The 23,675-nt window shown below is 44.3% G+C and overlaps 1 protein-coding gene, 1 non-coding gene and 1 pseudogene across 2 annotated transcripts; 1 reads left to right on the forward strand and 2 right to left on the reverse strand.

Annotated features, from left to right (window-relative positions):
- Window positions 1-214: 214 nt before the first annotated feature.
- On the reverse strand, window positions 215-18,318 carry LOC139400579 (uncharacterized). Its single transcript, XM_071145349.1, has 7 exons — window positions 18,236-18,318; window positions 17,703-17,848; window positions 17,077-17,213; window positions 15,943-16,903; window positions 15,376-15,546; window positions 13,102-13,203; window positions 215-714 (listed from the first exon to the last, which is right to left on the reverse strand). Exons 2-7 carry the CDS (start codon window positions 17,841-17,843, stop codon window positions 580-582), a joined length of 1,647 nt encoding a protein of 548 aa, XP_071001450.1. The 5' UTR covers window positions 17,844-17,848; window positions 18,236-18,318; the 3' UTR covers window positions 215-579.
- A 2,903-nt stretch (window positions 18,319-21,221) lies between these two features.
- On the reverse strand, window positions 21,222-22,249 carry LOC139400580 (ATP-dependent Clp protease ATP-binding subunit clpX-like, mitochondrial pseudogene; annotated as a pseudogene).
- A 1,101-nt stretch (window positions 22,250-23,350) lies between these two features.
- Window positions 23,351-23,428, forward strand: trnaa-ugc (transfer RNA alanine (anticodon UGC)). The gene has a single exon. It is a non-coding gene; the product is annotated as a tRNA-Ala (tRNA).
- The last annotated feature ends 247 nt before the right edge of the window (window positions 23,429-23,675 follow it).

The following is a 23,675-nucleotide window of genomic DNA, read 5'->3' on the forward strand; positions in this document are numbered from 1 at the left end:
TTTGTGTTTCAAAATGTTATGCTACAGTGTGCCCTAGTGAACATGACCCATTTAAAAGGTTACTATATTGCTGCACATTTATCAGCGGTATAATGGGCTCTATTTAATCTGTATCACTGAAGCATTATTTTCCGATTAAGCCGACAATCTGCAGCGTTTACCGTGAATGTGGGAACATTGCCCTCAATTTGAATTTCTGCGATTACAGAATAAATAGAGCCCTCTGTTGTGTCATGAGATCCCCCAGGGCCCTCTCCCTGTGGTTCTCGTGGACCAGTAGAACCTCTTGTATATCAGCCATGAGATCCCCCAGGGCCCTCTCCGTGTGGTTCTCGTGGACCAGTAGAACCTCTCGTATATCAGCCATGAGATCCTCCAGGGCCCTCTCCCTGTGGTTCTCGTGGACCAGTAGAACCTCTTGTATAACAGCCATTAGTTGTGCTGTGTCATGAGATCCCCCAGGGCCCTCTCCCTGTGGTTCTCGGGGACCAGTAGAACCTCTCATATCAGCCATGAGATCCTCCAGGGCCTTCTCCCTGTGGTTCTCGTGGACCAGTAGAACCTCTTGTATAACAGCCATTAGTTGTGCTGTGTCATTAGATCCTCCAGGGCCCTCTCCCTGTGGTTCTCGTGGACCAGTAGAACCTCTTTGATGGCACTCTGCTGGAAGCCCATCTCATTGAACTGAGCCAGGAGCTGCAGGAACTCACCAGCCTGGAATAAGAATTCATTATGGAGTGGCATTAAACAAAATGTAATTAACGTTTGCAAGATTTTGCATTTATGGGCTGGTTTCCCCTACCCAGTTTATGCCTAGTCTTGCAATAAAGATCCTCAATGGAAAAACGATTATTTAACCTTTAACTAGGCAAGTCAATTATTAAGAACAAATTCTTATTCACAATGACGGTCTACCAAAAGGCAAAGGGCCTCCTTCGGGGGCTGGGATTAAAAATAAATAAATATAGGACCAAACACACTACATGGTACAAACATTATTGGGCACAGTCAACAGAACAAAGGGCAAGAAGGTAGAGGAGACAATACTTCACGCAAAGCAGCCACAACTGTCAGTAAGAGTGTCCATGATTGAGTCTTTAAATGAAGAGATGGAGATAAAACTGTCCAGTTTGAGTGTTTGGAGGAGCGAGCCAGGGACGTGTGTGCTTTGGGGACCTTTAACAGAATGTGACTGGCAGAACGGGTGTTGTATGTGGAGGATGAGATCTGCAGTAGATATCTCAGATAGGGGAGAGTGAGGCCTAAGGGTTTTTTTATAGATAAGCATCAACCAGTGGGTCTTGCGACGGGTATGCAGAGACGACCAGTTTACAGAGGAGTATAGAGTGCAGTGATGTGTCCTATAAGAAGCATTGGTGGCAAATCTGATGGCCGAATTGTAAAGAACATCTAGCCACTCGAGAGCACCCTTACCTGCCGATCTATAAATTATGTCTCTGTAATCTAGCATGGGTAGGATGGTCATCTGAATCAGGGTTAGTTTGGCAGCTGGCGTGAAAGAGGAGCGATTACGATAGAGCAGGTATTCTCAAACTGGGGTTTCACAATGTCGTCGGGGGTACACCAAATAAAAATTATTCACATTTATTTTTAAGTGTAAAAAATAATATATATATATTTATTTTTTTACATTTTCAAACAATCCATACAGTCAGGGCTATACGTTTGGGTGAGTTTTTTTCCCCCTCGCCTGAGTAGCCTCGTTTTACTGCCAAAAATAAAATTAAAACCAACTAGTATTGTCAAATAATTAACATCTAATCACATTAACCGTTACTCTCTCGCGGGAATTTCACTAATGGTCCGTGTGTAGCCAAACATAGCTACTGCTCATTCCGTGTACTCGAAAATTTATAAAAGGTTAAAAAAATCAAAAGTAAGGCCCGCGTCCATAGAGACACATAACAGCTCTACTGGTATCACTGCTACTAGTACTACACCAGCACCTGTCAACGATAGGGGCAGCAACCTTAAAGAAGATGTTTTTTGGGGTCAAGTTTGAGGAGCTTCTTTAGCCCCTCGGTCTCAGTGACCGCCTACAGGGAGAAACTTTGTAGTGGGGCAGAGGGAAAAGAGGGAGAAGCATCGGGGGATAGCCACATTAGAAGGGGTGGGAGATGAGGAAATGTTGGACGGGCAAGGAGGCATGGCTAAGTCAAATAGGAATACTGACTTAATGTGGTGATTAAAGAGTTCAGCCATGTGCTTCTTGTCAGTAACAACCACATCATCAACATTAAGGGACACAGGCAGCTGTGAGGAGGAGGATTTATACTCCAGGTTTTTAACTGTTTTCCAGAACTTCTTGGGGTTAGACCCACAGAGAAAGAACTGCTCCTTAAAGTAACTAACGTTGGCCTTCCGGATAGCCTGAGTGCACTTATTTCTCATTTGCCTGAACGAGAGCCAGTCAACCTTAGTATGCGTGAGAGCCTTTCGCCAAATGTAATTCTTGAGGTGGAGTAACTCTGCCAGGTCACGGTCGAACCAGGGGCTGAACCTGTTTTTAACTCTCATTTTCTTCATGGGGGTGTGTTTGGTAACAATACCACTGAAAATATAACAAAATAAGGTCCAAGGGTCTTCGACAGAGGGGATCAAGCTGATTCTATACCATTTTACAGAGGCCAGTTCATGAAGGAAGGCTTGCTCATTAAAGTTGTTTAGCAAGTGTCTATGACAAATCAGGACAGGTCGTTTCACTGAGCAGCCGTTAGAACACAGGCTGTAAAACAGTGATCACTAAAATCATTACTGAAAACACCAGACTGATACCTATCAGGATTATTTGTGAAGATAACATCGAGGAGAGTAGCCTTTTATATTGAAAGTGCTTTTTGTCCGAGACCAGGTTTAGGCTTCTAGATTTAATCGGATCAAGCGATAGCAGACACCTGCATAATGAATGTTGTGACGTAGGATGCGGAACTATCAAATCGGTGAGCAGCTGCTATTATGTCATTGTCGCGAAGCCACACCCGCCCGCCCCAGTGTTGGCTATATAAATATTCTCAAATTGAAAAATCATGAAATTAAATCATGAGGATTTATATCATCATAATCGAGTCATGGATCACATCTCACATTCCAGTGTTCAAACGTGTAAACAAGGCTGCATGGGATTTCTGTTAATGCGACTCATGGCAGCCAATGTCTGCTTTCGGTATGGATTTGACAATTCCGATCCCGCCGAAACATTCGCTATGCTTTTTACTCTTAACTATTTAATTAAACTCTGTATTTAACAAGTTGACCAAGGTCTTAGTTTTGTCCTCACACGCCACTTTGATTAATTATTAAACTGTTTCACCCCGAACACATTATCTAGATTTTTGCAGGACCCAGTGTGGTTTTCCTGGAATTTGGGCTATTTAGAAAACGAAGTCGCTGGTGAAAATGTATTGGTCGAGGGTTGCGGGTTTTGGGGTTATTTCTAAGTTGCATCGCGGCCGCCATGTCATTTCTCTTTAAAAATATATATAATTCACTGTCACCTGCTGCTGACTGTCAGGCGGCGAGGCAGGCTGTTGCAGAGTGCGTGAGTGTTGGGGAGATAGAGGAGTGAATGTGTGTGTGTGTGTGTGTGTTGAGAGAGCACTACAGCTTTTGGCTGAGTCATTTGAGCGAGAGGAGAGAGAGAAGCACGTCGTGACAACTGTTTACCAGTTGTAGGTAATTAGGCTATTTAGATTGTCATTATGGAGACTCCTATTTCCAACCCTTTTTCCATAAAACATATTAATACGCTAGAACTGATGTGCATCAAGAAATAATGGAGACAGAGCGCTGGAAAACGACTGGGCGCATTACATAAATTCCCTCTGAGGTGGATTCTAATGTTGACTTTGCTTAAAGAAAACGGTATTGTGTTTTATGGCGAAGTGTTTTATGTATGCTCCGTTCTTGGGTTTTGGGGGCTTTCCGAGTGGAATTTTTTAAATAGAAGTTATGGAACTCCCACGCGTGGTTCTTTTTATGGGGAAAGTGCTGAATGAAACTGACATTAAATGTGGAGAATGACACATTTGCCTCCGTTGGCCATCAAGTAGCTTATTCATTTATTGCAAATCAATTTGTGTAGCCTACCTTGAGTTGGCAAAACACTTGAATAAATAGCCTATAACTTCAGTTTGTTGTTGTAGCCTAGTGTTATTATGCAATAATTAATGGCATGTTTAGTTAATTACATGGGAAGTTATCCAATCTTAATCACATTTGCCGATCAGTTGTTAGAATGCATTAGATCGAAGGTAACAGTAGTCAGATTAGGCTACAGGTAAAAACGTTTTTTTTTTAATTTTTTTAAACACTGGCTGTTGTTGACAAGCATATTCAGTTCAAATACATATAATTAATATTTTATTCAGTGATTGAAATTATGACCCCATCCTCAGTAGCCTATTCCAGCAGGCTATTGGGAAACACAAGCACTTCAATCGCTATTCATGTTGAATAAATGAGTATGTTCATTTGAACTAAGCAAGCTGCTAAATCTTTTCAGTTCACATCTAGCCTAAATCTTTTCTAGACCACTGCAGGCTATCTGCAATTAGATGTAGAGGCCTATCAGGGGCTATAGGTTCCCTGCCTTTATCTAAGCAAACCATGGCAAAATTGAATTACAATCATAAACCCAGATTTTTTTATCTGTAGCCTATTGAAATAAGAAGTCCATCTTGCAAATGGGCCTTTTATAACGGTTTACAAACTTAACATCTGAAACATAATAACAACACAATTGCCAGAAAATAGCAAAACATTTCAGAGATTTTGAATTTCTCTGTCCAACTTTTATCACTCAAACTCTGTTGGATATATATATATATATATACCAATCAGCATTCAGGGCTCGAACCAGGTTTATATATATATATATACCAATCAGCATTCAGGGCTCGAACCAGGTTTATATATATATATATATATATATATATATATATATATATATAGCAATCAGCATTCAGGGCTCGAACCAGGTTTATATATATATATATATATATATATATATATAGCAATCAGCATTCAGGGCTCGAACCAGGTTTATATATATATATATATATATAGCAATCAGCATTCAGGGCTCGAACCAGGTTTCTATATATATATATATATATATATATAGTTATGCACATGCGCGAAGGGGATTTATTTACAATTATAAACCTGGTTCGAGCCCTGAATGCTGATTGGTTGAAGGCCGTGGTATATGAGACCATATACCAGGGGTATGACAAAAAATGACTTCTTACTGTTCTAATTACATTGGTAACCAGTTTATAATAGCGATAAGGCACCCCGGGGGGTTGTAGTATATGGCCAATATACCACGGCTAACGGCTGTATCCAGGCACTCCGTGTTGTGTCATGCATAAGAACAGCCCTTAGCAAAGTGCCTGGATCAATCAATCAAATGTATTTACAAAGCCTGTGGTATATTGGCCATATACCATACCCATGTGTGCCTTATTGCTTAATCATAGCAGTCAAGTGAGTTAAGTCGCCCTCCATTGATGGAAAATGATCTGGCGAGTTTAATAAGGGCAAATGATCTGGCGAGTTTAATAAGGGCAAATGATCTTTTCTCATGTCATAAGTCGCAAGAATTATTATTTTGAGGATAACCTCATTTTGCTTCTAACGCCGTTACGAGTTACAACGATATTCCTTCTATAATTGGCTCAATAATGTTATGGAAAAAGGCTTTGTCGTCTAAATTTGGCAACTCTCTTGCTGTGAACAAAAAAAATGGGGCTACTTTTCAAGCCTTTTGGGCGGGGTTTGAGCGGTCATTAGGTGAGAAATTTTAGCTAGACCTGGCAACCCTGGCAGGACCTCCTCCCCCAAAATAAGCTAAGTCACATTATACCTTCTCCCTAGCTCTCTGAGGTCTCTACTCCACCGGCTACGGGGTCTGAGCCTCCGAAGCCTCCCACCACTAGCTCTGACTAATTGAAAACACTAGTCATTGACAACTCCATTGCCCGCAATATGAGAATACAAAAATATCATACATTGTTTACCAGGGGGCAAGGCTACCAACGTAAAGGCTAATCTGAAGATGGTGTTGGCTGAGGCTAAAACTGGCGGTGTTGATGGTACAGGGATATTGTTATCCGCGTCAACGCCAACGCTGTTTGGATGAAACAGTCAGAGGTCACCAAGCGCCACATAACTTCAGAGTGTAACTTAGCTAGAAAGATGTGTTGGCATCAAGTCATTGTCTCTGGCCCCCTCCCATTTAGGGGGAGTGATGAGCTCTACAGCAGAGTCTCTGGCCCCCTCCCATTTAGGGGGAGTGATGAGCTCTACAGCAGAGTCTCTGGCCCCCTCCCATTTAGGGGGAGTGATGAGCTCTACAGCAGAGTCTCTGGCCCCCTCCCATTTAGGGGGAGTGATGAGCTCTACAGCAGAGTCTCTGGCCCCCTCCCATTTAGGGGGAGTGATGAGCTCTACAGCAGTCTCACAACTCCATCGCTGGGTGAAAACGTTTTTCTGATCCTCCCAAAAGATAGAATGTGTAGATTTACTGGCCCTGTTTCTGGGATTCCCCCACAAACAGGACCAAGTCTGGCCTGCTTAGGACTGACGAACTCCATCCAAGCTCGAGAGGCGTTCTCATCTTATTTATTAACATAGACAGGACTCTAACTCCTATAGTTCCACAATGAGGTAGGGTGCAGGCCAGGCAGCAGGCTGTTAGCCAGCCTGTCAGCTTAGTGGAGTCTACCACTAGCACAGTCAGTGTAGTCAGCTCAGCTATCCCCATTAACTTAACATTTTTTTTTTTTTTTTTATTTTAAATTTTTATTTCACCTTTATTTAACCAGGTAGGCAAGTTGAGAACAAGTTCTCATTTACAATTGCGACCATGGCGAACATGGCGGTGTTCACCTTAGAAATCTCACTGGAATAAAGACCTCCTCCATTTCCTGTCATTATTGAAAGAGATTGTGATAATAACTCACATTTCAAAATAGGACAAATGAATGTTTGATCCCTGACTTCTACTTAACGTTAGATCACTCACTGCCAAGGTAGTTATAGTCAGTCATAATCACTGACCATAACCTTGATGTGATTGGCCTGACTGAAACATGGCTTAAGCCTGATGAATTTACTGTGTTTAATGAGGCCTCTCCTCCTGGTTACACTAGTGATCATATCCCCTATGCAATCCCACAGTCGGAGGTGTAGCTAATATTTCTGAAAGAAAATTTCAATTGACAAAAAAAAGACTTTAATATTTTAAGCTTCTAGTCATGAAATCTATTTAGCATAATCAATCACTTTGAATTCCGATTGGATCTAGTAGTAAATATGAGATAATATTAACATTTTTGGTGACTTCAATTTTCACATGGAAAATTCCACAGACCCACTCCAAATGGCTTTCGGCGTCACCACTGACTCAGTGGGTTTTGTCCAACATGTCTCCGGACCTACGCATTAACACAGTCATAACGCTGGATCTAGTTTTGAGAGGTGGATGAAATATTGTCGATGTAAATGTTTTTCCTCATAATCCTGGAAAACCATCTTCTTATGTTTGCAATCGCAGCAACAAATAATCTGCTCAGACCCCAACCAGGGATTATCAAAAGCTGAGCTATAAATTCTCAGACAACACTAAGATTCCCGAGATGCCGTTCCAGACTTCCACCACCTACCCAAGGACATCGGAGTACAACAATCTGTTAATCACCTAACAGAGTATCTAAATTCAACCTTGCATAATACCCTAGATGCAGTCGCACTTCTAAAAACAAAAAAACATTTGTCAAAAGAAATACAGAAATCCTATACAGAAAATACCCGAGCACTGAAGCAAGCTTCCAAAAACTTGGACTGGAAATTGCGCTCCACCAAAATGGAAGTCTTCTGACTAGCTTGGAAAGACAGTTCCGTGCAATATCGAAGAGCCCTCACTGCTGCTCGATCAGCCTACTTTTCCAACCTGATGGAGGATAAAAACAATCCAACATGTATTTTTTGATACTGTCTCAAAGCTAACTAAAAAGCAGCATTCCCCAAGAGAGAATATTTTTTAATTCAGCAGTGATATATTCATGAACTTCTTCGACAGAAAGATCATCATCATTAGAATGCAAATTATGGACTCCTCTTTGAATTGAAATATTTCTCAAAAACTCAGTTGTTCTGAGTCTGCAATGGAGACGTTTTTTAATCCTGTATCTCTCGACACATTCACAAAAATAATCATGGCCTTTAAACCTTCCAGCTGCCTACTGGACCCTATTCCAACTAAACTACTGAAAGAGCTGCTTCCTGTGCTTGGCCCTCATATGTTGAACATAATAAATGGCTCCCTATCCTCTGGATGTGTACCAAACTCACTAAAAGTGGAAGTAATAAAAGCCTCTCCTCAAAAAGCCAAACCTTGACCCAGATCTTTTTTCAAACTATTGGCCTATATCGAATCTCCCATTCCTCTCAACATTTTTTGAAAAATCTGTTGCACAGCAACTCACTGCCTTCCTGAAGACAACTAATGTATACGAAACTCTCCAGTCTGGTTTTAGACCTCATCATAGTACTGAGACCACACTCGTGAAGGTGGTAAATTACCTTTTAATGGCATCAGACCAAGGATCTGGATCTGTCCTCGTGCTCCTAGACCTTAGTGCTGCTTTTGATACCATTGATCACCACATTCTTTTGGAGAGATTGGAAACCCAAATTGGTCTACACGGACAAGTTCTGGCCCGGTTTAGATCTTATCTGTCGGAAAGATATCAGTTTGTCTCTGTGAATGGTTTGTCTTCTGACAAAGTTCCGTTTTAGGAACACTATTGTCTTCACTATACATTCTACCTCTTTGTGATGTCATTCGGAAACACAATGACAACTTTTACAGCTATTCGGACGACACACATCTGTGCGTTTCGATGAAACATGGTGAAGCCCCAAAATTGCCTGCCCTGGAAGCCTGTGTTTCAGACATAAGGAAGTGGATGGTGGCAAATGTTTTACTTTTAAACTCGAGACAAAACAGAGATGTTAGTTCTAGGTTCCAAGAAACAAAGAGATCTGCTGTTTGATCTGACAATTAATCTTGATGGTTATGCAGTCGTTTCAAATAAAACTTTGAAGGACCTCAGCGTTACTCTGGACCCTGATCTATATTTTAACGAACATATCAATAATATTTCAAGGGCAGTTTTTTTCCATCTTCGTAACATTGCAAAAACCTGAAACATTTTGATGCAGAAAAGCTAATCAATGCTATTATCACTTTTAGATTAGACTACTACAATGCTATACTCTCTGGGCTACCTGGATAAAGCACTAAATAAACTTCAGTTGGTGCTAAATACGGCGGCTAGAATCTTGACAAGAACCAAAAGTTTTGACTCACTACACTGGCTACCAACATGTTTCAAGCAGACCACCATAGTCCCTGTGCCCAAGAACACTAAGGTAACCTGCCTAAATGACTACCAACCCGTATCACTCACATCTGTAGCCATGAAGTGCTTAGAAAGGCTGGTCGTGGCTAACATCAACACCATTATCCCATAAACCCTAGACCCACTCCAATTTGCATACCGCTCCAACAGATCCACAGATGATGCAATCTATATTGCACTCCACACTGCCCTTTCACACATGGACAAAAGGAACACCTATGTGAGAAATGCTATTCATTGACTACAGCTTAGCGTTCAACACCCTAGTGCCCTCAAAGCTTATAACTAAGCTAAGGACCCTGGGATGAAACACCTCCCTCTGCAACTGGATCCTGGACTTCCTGACAGGCCGCCCCCAGGTGGTAAGGGTAGGTAACAAAACATCTGCCACGCTGATCCTCAACATGGGGTCCCCTCTGGGGGGCATGCTCAGTCCCCTCCTGTCCTCCCTGTTCACTCATGAATGCACGGCCAGGTATGGCTAGACTCCAACACTATCATTAAGTTTGCCGATGACACAATAGTGGTAGGCCTGATCACCAACAACGACGAGACAGCATTAAATGAGGAGGTCAGAGACCTGGCCATGTGGTGCCAGGACAACAACCTCTCCCTCAACGGGATCAAGACTAAGGAGATGATTGTGGACTACAGGAAAAGGAGGACAGAGCACATCCCCATTTTTATCGACAGGACTGTAGTGGAGCAGGTTGAGAGCTTCAAGTTCCTTGGTGTCCACATCACCAACAAACTAACATAGTCCAAGCACACAAAGACAGTCGTGAAGAGGGCACAACAAAACCTATTCCTCCTCAGGAGACTGAAAAGATTTGGCATGGGTCCTCAGATCCTCAAAAGGTTCTACAACTGCACCAAGGCACTACAGAGGGTAGTGCGAACGGCCCAGTACATTACTGGGGCCAAGCTTCCTGTTGTCTTGGACCTCTATACCAGGCGGTGTCAGAGGAAGGCCCTAAAAATTGTCAAAGACTCCAGCCACCCTAGTCATAGACTGTTCTCTCTGCTACCGCACGGCAAGCTGTACCAGAGTGCCACGTCCAGGTCCAAGAGGCTTCTAAGCAGCTTCTACCCACAAGCCATAAGACTCCTGAACATCTAATCAAATGACTACCCAGACTATTTGCATTGCCCCCCCCTCCCCCTTTACGCTGCTGCTACTCTCTGTTATTATCCATGCAAAAGTTACTTTAATATCGCTACCTACATGTACATTGGTGCAAAAAAGTATTTAGTCAGCCACCAATTGTGCAAGTTCTCCCACTTAAAAAGATGATAGAGGCCTGTAATTATCATCATAGGTACACTTCAACTATGACAGACAAAATGAGAAAAAAAATCCAGAAAATCACATTGTAGGATTTTTTATGAATTTATTTGCAAATTATGGTGGAAAATAAGTATTTGGTCACCTACAAACAAGCAAGATTTATGGCTCTCACAGACCTGTAAGAGGCTCCTCTTAAAGAACGAACAATGCCTTTTCCAGCATGATGGAGCACCTTGCCATAAGGCAAAAGTGATAACTAAGTGGCTCGGGGAACAAAACATCGATATTTTGGGTCCATATGGCCAGGAAACTCCCCAGACCTTAATCCCATTGAGAACTTGTGGTCAATCCTCAAGAGGCGGTGGACAAACAAAAACCCACAAATTCTGACAAACTCCAAGCATTGATTATGCAAGAATGGACTGCCATCAGTCAGGATGTGTCCCAGAAGTTAATTTACAGCATGCCAGGGTGGATTGCAGAGGTCTTGAAAAAGAAGGGTCAACACTGCAAATATTGACTCTTTGCATCAACTTCATGTAATTGTCAATAAAAGCCTTTGACACTTATGAAATACTTGTAATTATACTTCAGTATTTCATAGTAACATCTGACAAAAATATCTAAAGACACTGAAGCAGCAAACTTTGTGAAAATTAATATTTGTGTCATTCTCATAACTTTTGGCCACGACTGTATATAGCCTCGCTATTGTTATTGTACTACTGCTGTTTAATTATTTGTTACTTTTATTTCAAATTTTGTACTTAACACTTGTTTTTTTCTTAAAACTCTTTTAAGCATTGTTGGTTAAGGGCTTGTAAAAGTAAGCATTTCATGGTATTCAGAGCATGTGACAAAATACAATTTGATTTGATTGAATCAAGCCCTAATCAATCCACATCGCAGACGTTCAGCTCTACGGCGTGTTGGAAATGTAAAGGCAGTGTTCCCGCTTTAGCGGAGACTGCAGTCAAGGTAAACGCTGCTTATGTCGGAAAACTACCTTTACATTTATATCATGGAATCTGTAATGCTTCAGCTTGAATAGGGGCGGCAAGTAGCCTAGTGGTTAGAGCGTTGGACAAGTAACCGAAAGGCTGCAAGATCGAATCCCCACCAGCTGACAAGGTAAAAATCTGTCGCTCTCCCCCTGAACAAGGCAGTTAACCCACTGTTTCTAGGCCGTCATTGAAAATAAGAATTTATTCTTAACTGACCTGCCTAGTTGCCTAGTTAAATAAAGGTAAAAACATAATAAATAAATAATAATAAATAGAGTCATTCGTCTGTGTCAGGGAAACCTGGCCCAATACTTTCACAGCAAAAAATTGCAGTTGCTTTGATATTAGCAGCAACAGAAATGGAATTCAAATTCAATCATTTAGAATGTGTAGAATCCTTTAGAATATGTATTGACAAGCTCACCTTGTTCTATGTACTGACAAGCTCACCTTGCTCTACGTATTGACAAGCTCACCTTGCTCTACGTATTGACAAGCTCACCTTCCTCTACGTATTGACAAGCTCACCTTGCTCAACGTATTGACAAGCTCACCTTGCTCTACGTATTGACAAGCTCACCTTGCTCTACGTATTGACAAGCTCACCTTGCTCTACGTATTGACAAGCTGACCTTGCTCTACGTATTGACAAGCTCACCTTGCTCTACGTATTGACAAGCTGACCTTGCTCTACGTATTGACAAGCTCACCTTGCTCTACGTATTGACAAGCTCACCTTGCTCAACGTATTGACAAGCTCACCTTGCTCTACGTATTGACAAGCTCACCTTGTTCTATGTATTGACAAGCTCACCTTGCTCTACGTATTGACAAGCTCACCTTGCTCTACGTATTGACAAGCTCACCTTGCTCAATGTATTGACAAGCTCACCTTGCTCTACGTATTGACAAGCTCACCTTGCTCTACGTATTGACAAGCTCACCTTGCTCTACGTATTGACAAGCTCACCTTGCTCTACGTATTGAGAAGCTCACCTTGCTCTACGTATTGAGAAGCTCACCTTGCTCTACGTATTGACAAGCTCACCTTGCTCTACGTATTGACAAGCTCACCTTGCTCTACGTATTGACAAGCTCACCTTGCTCTACGTATTGACAAGCTCACCTTGCTCTACGTATTGACAAGCTCACCTTGCTCTACGTATTGACAAGCTCACCTTGCTCTACGTATTGACAAGCTCACCTTGCTCTACGTATTGACAAGCTCACCTTGCTCTATGTATTGACAAGCTCACCTTGCTCTACGTATTGACAAGCTCACCTTGCTCTACGTATTGAGAAGCTCACCTTGCTCTACATATTGAGAAGCTCACCTTGCTCTACGTATTGACAAGCTCACCTTGCTCTCACAGTTCTGGAACATCTCCATGGCCTCCTCCACCTGAGCCTCTTCGTAGCCCAGCGCACACAGACGGTCACTGGCAACCAGGTAACTCAGGATCTGTGAAGGAAAACAGGACCTTAGAGGTGAATATGACAGAAGGGGTGAACAAGTACAATATAAAAACGTGGTCTTCTTAAATCTATCTCTGGGTTAAATGCAATAGGTAGGCAGGTGGCACCGCAATAGGGCAATAGGTAGGTAGGTAGGTGGCACCGCAATAGGGCAATAGGTAGGTGGCACCGCAATAGGGCAATAGGTAGGTGGCACCGCAATAGGGCAATAGGTAGGTGGCACCGCAATAGGGCAATAGGTAGGTGGCACCGCAATAGGGCAATAGGTAGGTAGGTGGCACCGCAGTAGGGCAATAGGCAGGTGGCACCGCAATAGGGCAATAGGCAGGTGGCACCGCAATAGGGCAATAGGTAGGTGGCACCGCAATAGGGCAATAGGTAGGTGGCACCGCAATAGGGCAATAGGTAGGTAGGTGGCACCGCAATAGGGCAATAGGTAGGTGGCACCGCAATAGGGCAATAGGTAGGTGGCACCGCAATAGGGCAATAGGTAGGTGGCACCGCAATAGGGCAATAGGTAGGTAGGTAGGTAGGTGGCACCGCAATAGGGCAATAGGTAGGTGGCACCGCAATAGGGCAATAGGTATGTGGCACCGCAATAGGGCAATAGGTAGGTGGCACCGCAATAGGGCAATAGGTAGGTAGGTGGCACCGCAATAGGGCAATAGGTAGGTAGGTGGCACCGCAGTATGGCAATAGGCAGGTGGCACCGCAGTAGGGCAATAGGCAGGTGGCGCCGCAATAGGGCAATAGGCAGGTGGCACCGCAATAGGGCAATAGGTAGGTGGCACCGCAGTAGGGCAATAGGTAGGTGGCACCGCAATAGGGCAATAGGTAGGTGGCACCGCAGTAGGGCAATAGGTAGGTGGCACCGCAATAGGGCAATAGGTAGGTAGGTAGGTAGGTGGCACCGCAGTAGGGCAATAGGGCAATAGGTAGGTAGGTAGGTAGGTGGCACCGCAATAGGGCAATAGGCAGGTGGCACCGCAATAAGGCAATAGGCAGGTGGCACCGCAATAGGGCAATAGGTAGGTGGCACCGCAATAGGGCAATAGGTAGGTAGCACCGCAATAGGGCAATAGGTAGGTGGCACCGCAATAGGGCAATAGGTAGGTGGCACCGCAACAGGTAGTTAGGTAGGCAGCACCGCAATAGGGCAATAGGTAGGTAGGTAGGTAGGTAGGTAGGTAGGTAGGTAGGTAGGTAGGTAGGTAGGTAGGTAGGTAGGTAGTTAGCACCACAGTAGGGCAATAGGTAGGTAGGTGGGTAGGTAGGTGGGTGGGTAAGTGGGTAGGTAGATGGGTGGGTGGCACCGCAATAGGGCAATAGGTAGGTAGGTGGGTAGGTAAGTAGGTGGGTGGATGGGTAGGTGGGTGTGTGGATGGGTAGGTGGGTGGGTAGGCAGGTAGGTGGATGGGTAGGTGGCACCGCAATAGGTAGGTAGGTAGGTAGGTGGGTGGGTAGGTAGGTGGGTAGGCAGGTAGGTAGGTAGGTAGGTGGATGGGTAGGTGGCACCGCAATAGGTAGGTAGGTAGGTAGGTAGGTAGGTAGGTGGGTGGGTGGGTGGGTAGGTAGGTAGGTAGGTAGGTAGGTAGGTAGGTAGGTAGGTAGGTAGGTGGCACCGCAATAGGGCAGTAGGTAGGTAGGTAGGTAGGTAGGTAGGACCGCAATAGGGCAATAGGTAGGTAGGTAGGTGGGTAGGTGGGTGGGTGGGTGGATAGGCAGGTAGGTAGGTAGGTAGGTAGGTAGGTAGGTGGGTGGGTAGGTAGGTGGGTGGGTAGGTAGGTAGGTAGGTAGGTAGGTAGGTAGGTAGGTAGGTGGGTGGGTGGGTGGGTAGGTAGGTGGGTGGGTAGGTAGGTAGGTAGGTAGGTGGCACCGCAATAGGGCAGTAGGTAGGTAGGCAGGTTGGTAGGACCGCAATAGGGCAATAGGTAGGTAGGTAGGTAGGTAGGACCGCAATAGGGCAATAGGTAGGTAGGTGGGTGGGTGGGTGGGTGGGTAGGTAGGTAGGTAGGTAGGTGGCACCGCCAAGATTTTTCCTGTCAGCCCTGGAATTCAACCATCTGATTACTCTCTGACCTCAAGACTGACCCCCCCCCTCCTCCCTCCAAGACCACTAGGGTTGTTGTCATGTCACAGCATGGGTAAGTAAAACTACCTGTTGTGGGTTGCGGTGGCCAGTCTTCTGCAAAGCCAGGATGGCAGTGTGTAGAGGGTAGCCCTGCTCAGTGATGGCCTCCAGTAGCTCTCTCTCTTCCTGACTTAGGGCCGTCAGCAACTCTGCAGATGAGTCACAGCCAATGCCGTGTGAGCTACGCGGACGCAGAGTCTAAAAGGAAGAAGAGTGACAGGCTAGAGTAAGGTTAAGTAGCCTGGGTGGGGTTTTAGTTTACTTCCTGAATTGACCAACAAACAAACAAAAACACTCACACTTGTCTTTCCATAATAGCACCGACTGATGTTAACTATTTTATTAAGGGAAAAAGTACTTACTATAAGTGTGATATGTTACATGTATGTTGATAACCATCTGGATAAGAACGTCTGCCAAAATGTCAAATGTAGCCCAAGGTGTAATTGAAATGGAATTGGAATGGAATCCTATCCCCTAATACAACCGTATAAGGTGTCTGTGTCTGTCCAGTCTATCACAGAGCAGAGGGATGTCATGTTTTGACCTAACAACAACACTAGCCACACAGACCTGGGAATAGGCTATACTTACAGTCTGCCTGTTGTTCTTGATTTCAGGGCCAGCTGAAGCGGGTCGTTGTGGCTGCTGTGGGGTCACAGAGTTTTTCCTTCCCGTTGACCACAAAGAACGCTGCCTCTTTCTGCTATAGTGCCTCTGATCGCCATGGCACTGGGGATTGCTAGCCTGACCATGGCACTGGGGACTGCTAGCCTGACCATGGCACTGGGGACTGCTGGCCTGACCATGGCACTGAGGGCTACCGGCCCGCACAAAAGACTCTTCCAGGCCAGGGGACGATGCCACCTGCTGCTGGCTTCTGAAATCCTTCCTGCAGGGCCTCTGATCGCCATGGCACTGGGGACTGCTGTCCTGACCATGGCAAAGTGGGCTGATGGTACGCCCCTGCTCCTGTTTGAGCCCGGTGAATGACCCTTGCCTCCTGCAGTCCAGGACGGAGGAAGAGTTGGCCCTCCTGTTGCGACCCTGGTAGCCTCGACCTCCAGTGCAAGGCTGGTTAGAGTGGTGATGAGCCGAGGAAGAGCCTGAAGATCCAAGATGGTGGTCTTTGACTCTGGATAATGGGTGTTTTGGTGCAGAGCTTTGCGACCGTGGTCGTTCACCACCAGTGGAAGGCTGGTTAGAGTGGTGATGAGCCGAGGAAGATCCTGAAGATCCGACATGGTGGTCTTTGACTCTGGATAATGGGTGTTTTGGTGCAGAGCTTTGCGACGGAGGCCGTTCACCACCGTGATAGGCTCCACGGTGTGTCTTTGAGTCTGAGGCGTTATCTTCAGTGGAGGAGCCCTCGTCGTCTTCTGAGTAGCCAGCTTCGTCTTCCGAGTCGGAGACCATTAACTTGATTTTTCGGTGGCTATGCTGGCAGCGGTGGTGGGGGTGGGGTTGAGGGTGGTGGTTAAGGTGACGTGTGTCCACAGAGCTTAGGCTGTGGCTCCTTGGTCGGAGAGCAGAGCCCCGCAGATCACTGTTCCACCTTAAATAAAATAAAACTTTATTTACAGTGCATTTAAAACTACAACACACTTTACAGTAAAACGATAGAAATTAAGACAGCACAAACAAATCTGGGACCCAGGCTAAATTCGTGTGATTAAACTTTTAATTATTTTAGACAATAAAAGAGATAAACGAAGAACACAAAAACACCTGCTGGCCGAGCGCCTCTCCTGGGGACTGGAAAACATGAGCCAGTACGGAGGACAGGATGGGGGCGGGGCATCCCAGGGTCGGCAGCATCCTCCATGGAGCGCAGACATCACCCAGTTCTCTAAGGTGAACTCATACTGAAGAAGAACACTTTTTTTTGGTCCATTGTTGTCAGTTTAAGTGTCTTGCTCAAAAGGTACAATGGCAGGAAATTTTAAAATAGGCTACCTAGAATCCCACCAAATATGTTTTTGATGGACTCGGCAATCGAACCCTGCGCTTCAGTTGCTGGCCCAACTATAATATTTTTTATTGATTTATTTTTATTTATTTAACTAGGCAACTCAGGTAAGAACAAATTCTTATTCACAATGACAGCCTACCTCGGCAAAACCCTAACCCGAACGACACTGGGCAAATTGTGAGCCACCTTATGGGATTCCCAATTTCGGCCGGTTGTGATACAGCCTGAAATCAAACCAGGGTCTTTAATGACGCCTCTAGCACTGAGATGCAGTGCCTTAGACCGCTGCGCCATTGGGGAGCCCCAAGCCCCAATATCTAGGGTACCTGCCAGCATTATCACAAAACAATATCACATAGCCTACCAAAGCCATGTAACTAACCTCAGTGTCTTGTAGTATTTGGAGGTGGTCTGGTATGGTGAACTCTGGGGCCGTAACCAGCTCTATCTCTCCTCCCAGGGGCCCCAGCTCCTGTAGTGGCCCCAGAGGGCTCTTAAAGGGAACCTCCTCTAGAGTGGTCATCCTGTCTGTATACCCAGAACAAGAAAACCCACACACCCATACATTTACATAGAAAACTCAGGGAACAACATGAAGGCACACACGCACGTACATTTAAATAAACAACACACACACATTTAAATATACAACACACAAACACACATTTAAATAAAACAACACAGTCACAGGCACGCACGCACACAAAGATGCACGCGCACTCACACACACACAGCATAGGGCAAAGCTAGAGTAGTACTCAATTCCTTGGTGAAATTAATTGAAATAGCAAATTCTGTCAGGTGAATGTTATGATGCCAGTGAAGGCAGCAATCAATAGTAATAGATGGCAGTTATCTTAAATTATTGATCACACACACATTCTTTTGCATTTTTCACAGGCAGTACTCACTCACCTCCCCTTTGGAAAAGTGTTGTCTCGCCAGTCCACCGTGTGTGTGTAAAGTGTTGACAGGACAGGTGTACGCTGAATGACTTATATCTGGATAAATAGCCTAAGTATCAACACACGAGCTAATTCTCTTGATCACTTATAAGCCCCTGTCCTGTCTGACATCATCGGATGTGCCGTTGTTGACACCCTCATTACTGAGAACTACCCTTGGATGGAGTGGAAACCACGAAGGGAAATGAGGATACCTGGTCAGTTGTAAACCTGAACATATTCAACTGAAATGTGTCTTCCACATTTAACCCAACCCCTCGGAATCAGAGAGGAGGGGGGGCTACCTGGGGGGGCTAGCTACCTTTAATGATGTACAGTGCATTCGGAAAGTATTCAGACTCCTTCCCTTTTTACACATTTTGTTACATTACAGCCTTATTCTAAAATGGGTTAAATTGTTTTTCCCCCTCATCAATCTACACACAATACCCCATTATGACATCACAATACCCCATAATGACATCACAATACCCCATAATGACATCACAATACCCCATTATGACAAAGCAAAAACAGGTTTAGATTTTTTTTAATTGCTAATTTCTAAAAAAAAATATATATATATATAATCATATTTCCATAAGTATTCAGATCGTTTTGGGATGGAACCCAGGATGTATATATCTATGATGGTTTATTTTCCAGGGAGGGGTGTCATGACGTTGGCCCTGGGGGGGGGGGGGGTATACAGGATCTCTTTAACTATTCTTATTTAACCAGCCTGGTAACAGTATGTGTGCATTATGTGACCATTTGAGAGATGTATCAACATTTCCTGGAATTCAACAGTTTAAAAAGGGATTTTGAATTCCTTCTCAGTAAAACACCATTTTCACACGATAGCCGTTTCCCTGTAATCCCCACTTAACATGTTGTTTAGTCTAGAACTAAAAGGCAAGTCTGGGAAACCAACCCCATCGATTTACCCAACCTCCAGTTCTTGGCAATGTCTTCCTGGAAAGTAACAGGGAGTCCGAGGGAAGGAGAGGATTAGAGAAATGCTGATGTGTTGAGAAACAGGAACATGTTGTACAACACACTTTCAACACAGAGATTACACATGAGCTGCTTATGAGCTACATGGCCAGTTCTGCTCTCTAACGTGGCGGTAAACAATGGTAGTCATGGTGCCCTTCAGTGGTGCCATAGCGATGGTAGTCATGGGGCCCCTCAGGGGTGCCATAGCGATGGTAGTCATGGGGCCCCTCAGGGGTGCCATAGCGATGGTAGTCATGTTGCCCCTCAGTGGTGCCATAGCGATGGTAGTCATGGTACTACATGGCCAGTTCTGCTCTCTAACGTGGCGGTAAACAATGGTAGTCATGGTGCCCCTCAGTGGTGCCATAGCGATGGTAGTCATGGGGCCCCTCAGGGGTGCCATAGCGATGGTAGTCATGGTGCCCCTCAGTGGTGCCATAGCGATGGTAGTCATGGTACTACATGGCCAGTTCTGCTCTCTAACATGGAGGTAAACGATGGTAGTCATGGTGCCATAGCAATGGTAGTCATGGTGCCCCTCAGTGGTATCGCATTGCAAAATGGAGTTTGAACAAAACAACGCAAAGAAGCTTTGACACAATCTACATTGAGAGTGTTATAAACATGTAAGACAACAAATCATTCTGTACAGAGATATACATTTTATTTATAATATTTAAACAATCACATCAATAAATTGAGATTTTTACATGTTATTATGATTGCCCGTTGAGAAGAGAAGCATAAAAGGAACTGAAAAGGAACACAAACAATTGTATTATTATTATGGTGATTGTATTATAATAGCACATACCAGCATTACACGACAGAGAACAGCCATGGTTCAGTGTGGAGAGAAATAGTTAAAAAGGCTTAATTGCAGAAGAAGTGCCTAGTGATTGAGGGACCATTTTAGTAACACGACATACTGGAGCATTACTACAGGTGAGGTGGCGGGGGTGGCGGGTGTGAAGCTTGACCCAGACAGAGCAAAGTAAAACATTCAGAAAGAATATCAGAGTAAGAATCTAGGATCAGTTTATCCTTTTTAGATCAGAATGAATACTATTACATGGACCGGGAGCACCTGATCCTAGGTCAGCAACTCTGAAACCTTTTTGAATATCAAGCCCTTGCCTCGCTAGATAACGATCTAACAGTAGGTAACCCTGTGAGGTTAAAGAGAGCTGAAAAGGTACACTCCCTAGAGAGCGGGTTTCTAGAAGGGGGAGGGTACAACACTGCAGAAATAAACATTCTCAACGTAAAAAAAGAAAGAGTCACTAGTCACTAAAAAGTCAAACGGTCAGCGTCTGAAAAAGCTTGCCTATTCCTTATATAGTGCCCTATTTTTAACCAGAGGTCCTGGTCGAATAGGGTGCCATTTTGAACGCATCTCCACTCTGTTTAGTGTGCTGGAGTAGGGTGTAGTACGCTGTTATGATGTTTCCCCTAACGACAGGTGTGTTGCTGTGATACAAACGGATTCTAAACTGAAGCTTTAATACCGACAATTTACAGGCCAGTTATGTTCATTATAAATTCCGTTAAAATAGCGGATAGGACGAAATACGGAGTTAAATTACTGACAGAAAACTTTTGGCACCAATTTAACTCCATAGGAAAAAAAACATCACAATGATGACGTGCTCATTATGGAATATCATACATCTAGAGAGCTGGGTTCAAATACTACTTGAAATCATATCAAATACTTTAGCTGGGCTCAATTGAACTTCACTGTTGCAATGGAACTAACAGCATATTACCAAAAGTACAAATCTCACCCACCTGGTACTCTTAAGCAGGCCAGAGAAAACACTCCAAAGTATGTATGTATGCATGCATGCATGTATGTATGTATGTATGCATGTATGTATGTATGTATGTATGCATGTATGTATGTATGTATGCATGCATGTATGTATGTATGTATGCATGCATGCATGTATGTATGTATGAATGTGAACAATTTCAAATAGTATTTGAACCCCGGTCTGCTGGTGACAGTCAGGGCATTAGTTGTATATTGTTATGTAACATTGACGATAACCATATCTACATGTACATACTAACTCAAATCAGCCTGATTAACCGGTGTCTGTATGTAGCCTCGCTACTTTTATAGTCTCGCAACTTACTGTATATAGCCTCACTACTGTATATAGCCTGTCTTTTTACTGTTGTTTTATTTCTTTACTTACCTATTGTTCACCTAACACCTTTTTTTGCACTATTGGTTAGAGCCTGTAAGTAAGCATTTCACTGTGAGGTCTACTACACCTGTTGGTTAGAGCCTGTAAGTAAGCATTTCACTGTGAGGTCTACTACACCTGTTGGTTAGAGCCTGTAAGTAAGCATTTCACTGTATTGTGTTGTATTCAGCGCACGTGACAAATAAACTTTGATTTGATAGTAAAACAGAACATTCCTAGCCCTGGTTAAGTCTTCAAGTGTAAAATATGATCCCAGTCATGTTAAATTTGTTTCCATTGTCATTTCAATCTGTCATCGCCACAACACAAGAGGAGAGAGAGAACAGACAAATTACACTGCCTACCCCAACCATTTTTAAATATATACACTATAGCAGGTCCATTTTCATTTTCTAACAACTTAAATAATTAGCCTACTGTCCAATTCACAGGACCAAAAAAAAAAAGAAGGTACTTCTAGAGCTCAAATCCGTGTTGTTCATTATGAAAACACTTCCTCAGAGAAAGGGTTTTATGGTGTGGTTTTAGTAGTGGTCTACAGAGCCTGACGGAGGTCTGCTTAGATGGCTCAGGGGCTGGAATTCCAGGAACCTACAGTTGGCTTCCAAATGTTCTAGAAGGTGTTCTAAATGATTGTAGATGTGACAGTTGTTGAAATGAATGACTGGACAGGGGGAGGGAGATCCGATCAGTTGTTAGCTGCCGCATCCACCTGTCTGGGCCAGTTCTCCTCTTCAATACCAGAGTCGTAGTCCTCCTCTGCTGGAGCCCTGGAAATATATTTACATCACATTTGAGTCATTTAGGAGATTCTCTGCGCATAACTAAAACTGAGAGCGAGGTAGGGTTAGTTATGCAGAGAGAGAAAGAGGGTCAGTATTAGTGGCAGGGTCAGTATTAGTGGCAGGGTCAGTTATGCAGAGAGAGAGAGAGAGGGTCAGTATTAGTGGCAGGGTCAGTATTAGTGGCAGGGTCAGTATTAGTGGCAGGGTCAAGATTAGTGGCAGGGTCAAGATTAGTGGCAGGGTCAAGATTAGTGGCAGGGTCAGTTATGCAGAGAGAGAGGGGGTCAGTATTAGTAGGAGGGTCAGTATTAGTGGCAGGGTCAGGATTAGTGGCAGGGTCAGTTATGCAGAGAGAGAGAGAGAGGGTCAGTATTAGTAGGAGGGTCAGTATTAGTGGCAGGGTCAGGATTAGTGGCAGGGTCAGTTATGCAGAGAGAGAGAGAGGGTCAGTATTAGTAGGAGGGTCAGTATTAGTGGCAGGGTCAGGATTAGTGGCAGGGTCAGGATTATGGTCAGGATTAGTGGCAGGGTCAGTATTAGTGGCAGGGTCAGGATTAGTGGCAGGGTCAGGATTATGGTCAGGATTAGTGGCAGGTTCAGGATTATGGTCAGGATTAGTGGCAGGGTCAGGATTAGTGGCAGGGTCAGGATTAGTGGCAAGGTCAAGATTATGGTCAGGATTAGTGGCAGGGTCAGGATTAGTGGCAGGGTCAGGATTAGTGGCAGGGTCAGGATTAGTGGCAGGGTCAGGATTAGTGGCAGGGTCAGGATTAGTGGCAAGGTCAGGATTAGTGGCAAGGTCAAGATTATGGTCAGGATTAGTGGCAGGGTCAGGATTAGTGGCAGGGTCAGGATTAGTGGCAGGGTCAGGATTAGTGGCAGGGTCAGGATTATGGTCAGGATTAGTGGCAGGGTCAGGATTATGGTCAGGATTAGTGGCAGGGTCAGTATTAGTGGCAGGGTCAGGATTATGGTCAGGATTAGTGGCAGGGTCAGGATAAGTGGCAGGGTCAGGATTATGGTCAGGATTAGTGGCAGGGTCAGGATTAGTGGCAGGGTCAGGATTAGTGGCAGGGTTAGTTATTTGGTCCTGTGTGGCTCAGTTGGTAGAGCATGGTGCTTGCAACGCCAGGGTTGTGGGTTTGATTCCCACAGGGGGGACCAGTATGAAAATGTATGAACTCACTACTGTGAGTCGCTCTGGATAAGTGTTAGTTAGTGGTAGGGGAGCCGAGGTAGGGTTTAATGAGATGCGTTTTCACTTAGGAGCTTCAGGCCAGGGTTCTGTTCTTAATATACCTCTGACATGATGAAACCAACAGGTAGGACCATAACACGGGAACTTCAGGTCAGGGTTCTGTTCTTAATATACCTCTGACATGATGAAACCAACAGGTAGGAACATAACACG

Source organism: Oncorhynchus clarkii, unplaced genomic scaffold, assembly GCF_045791955.1.
Source record: "Oncorhynchus clarkii lewisi isolate Uvic-CL-2024 unplaced genomic scaffold, UVic_Ocla_1.0 unplaced_contig_13848_pilon_pilon, whole genome shotgun sequence".
Taxonomy (NCBI): Eukaryota; Metazoa; Chordata; class Actinopteri; order Salmoniformes; family Salmonidae; genus Oncorhynchus; species Oncorhynchus clarkii.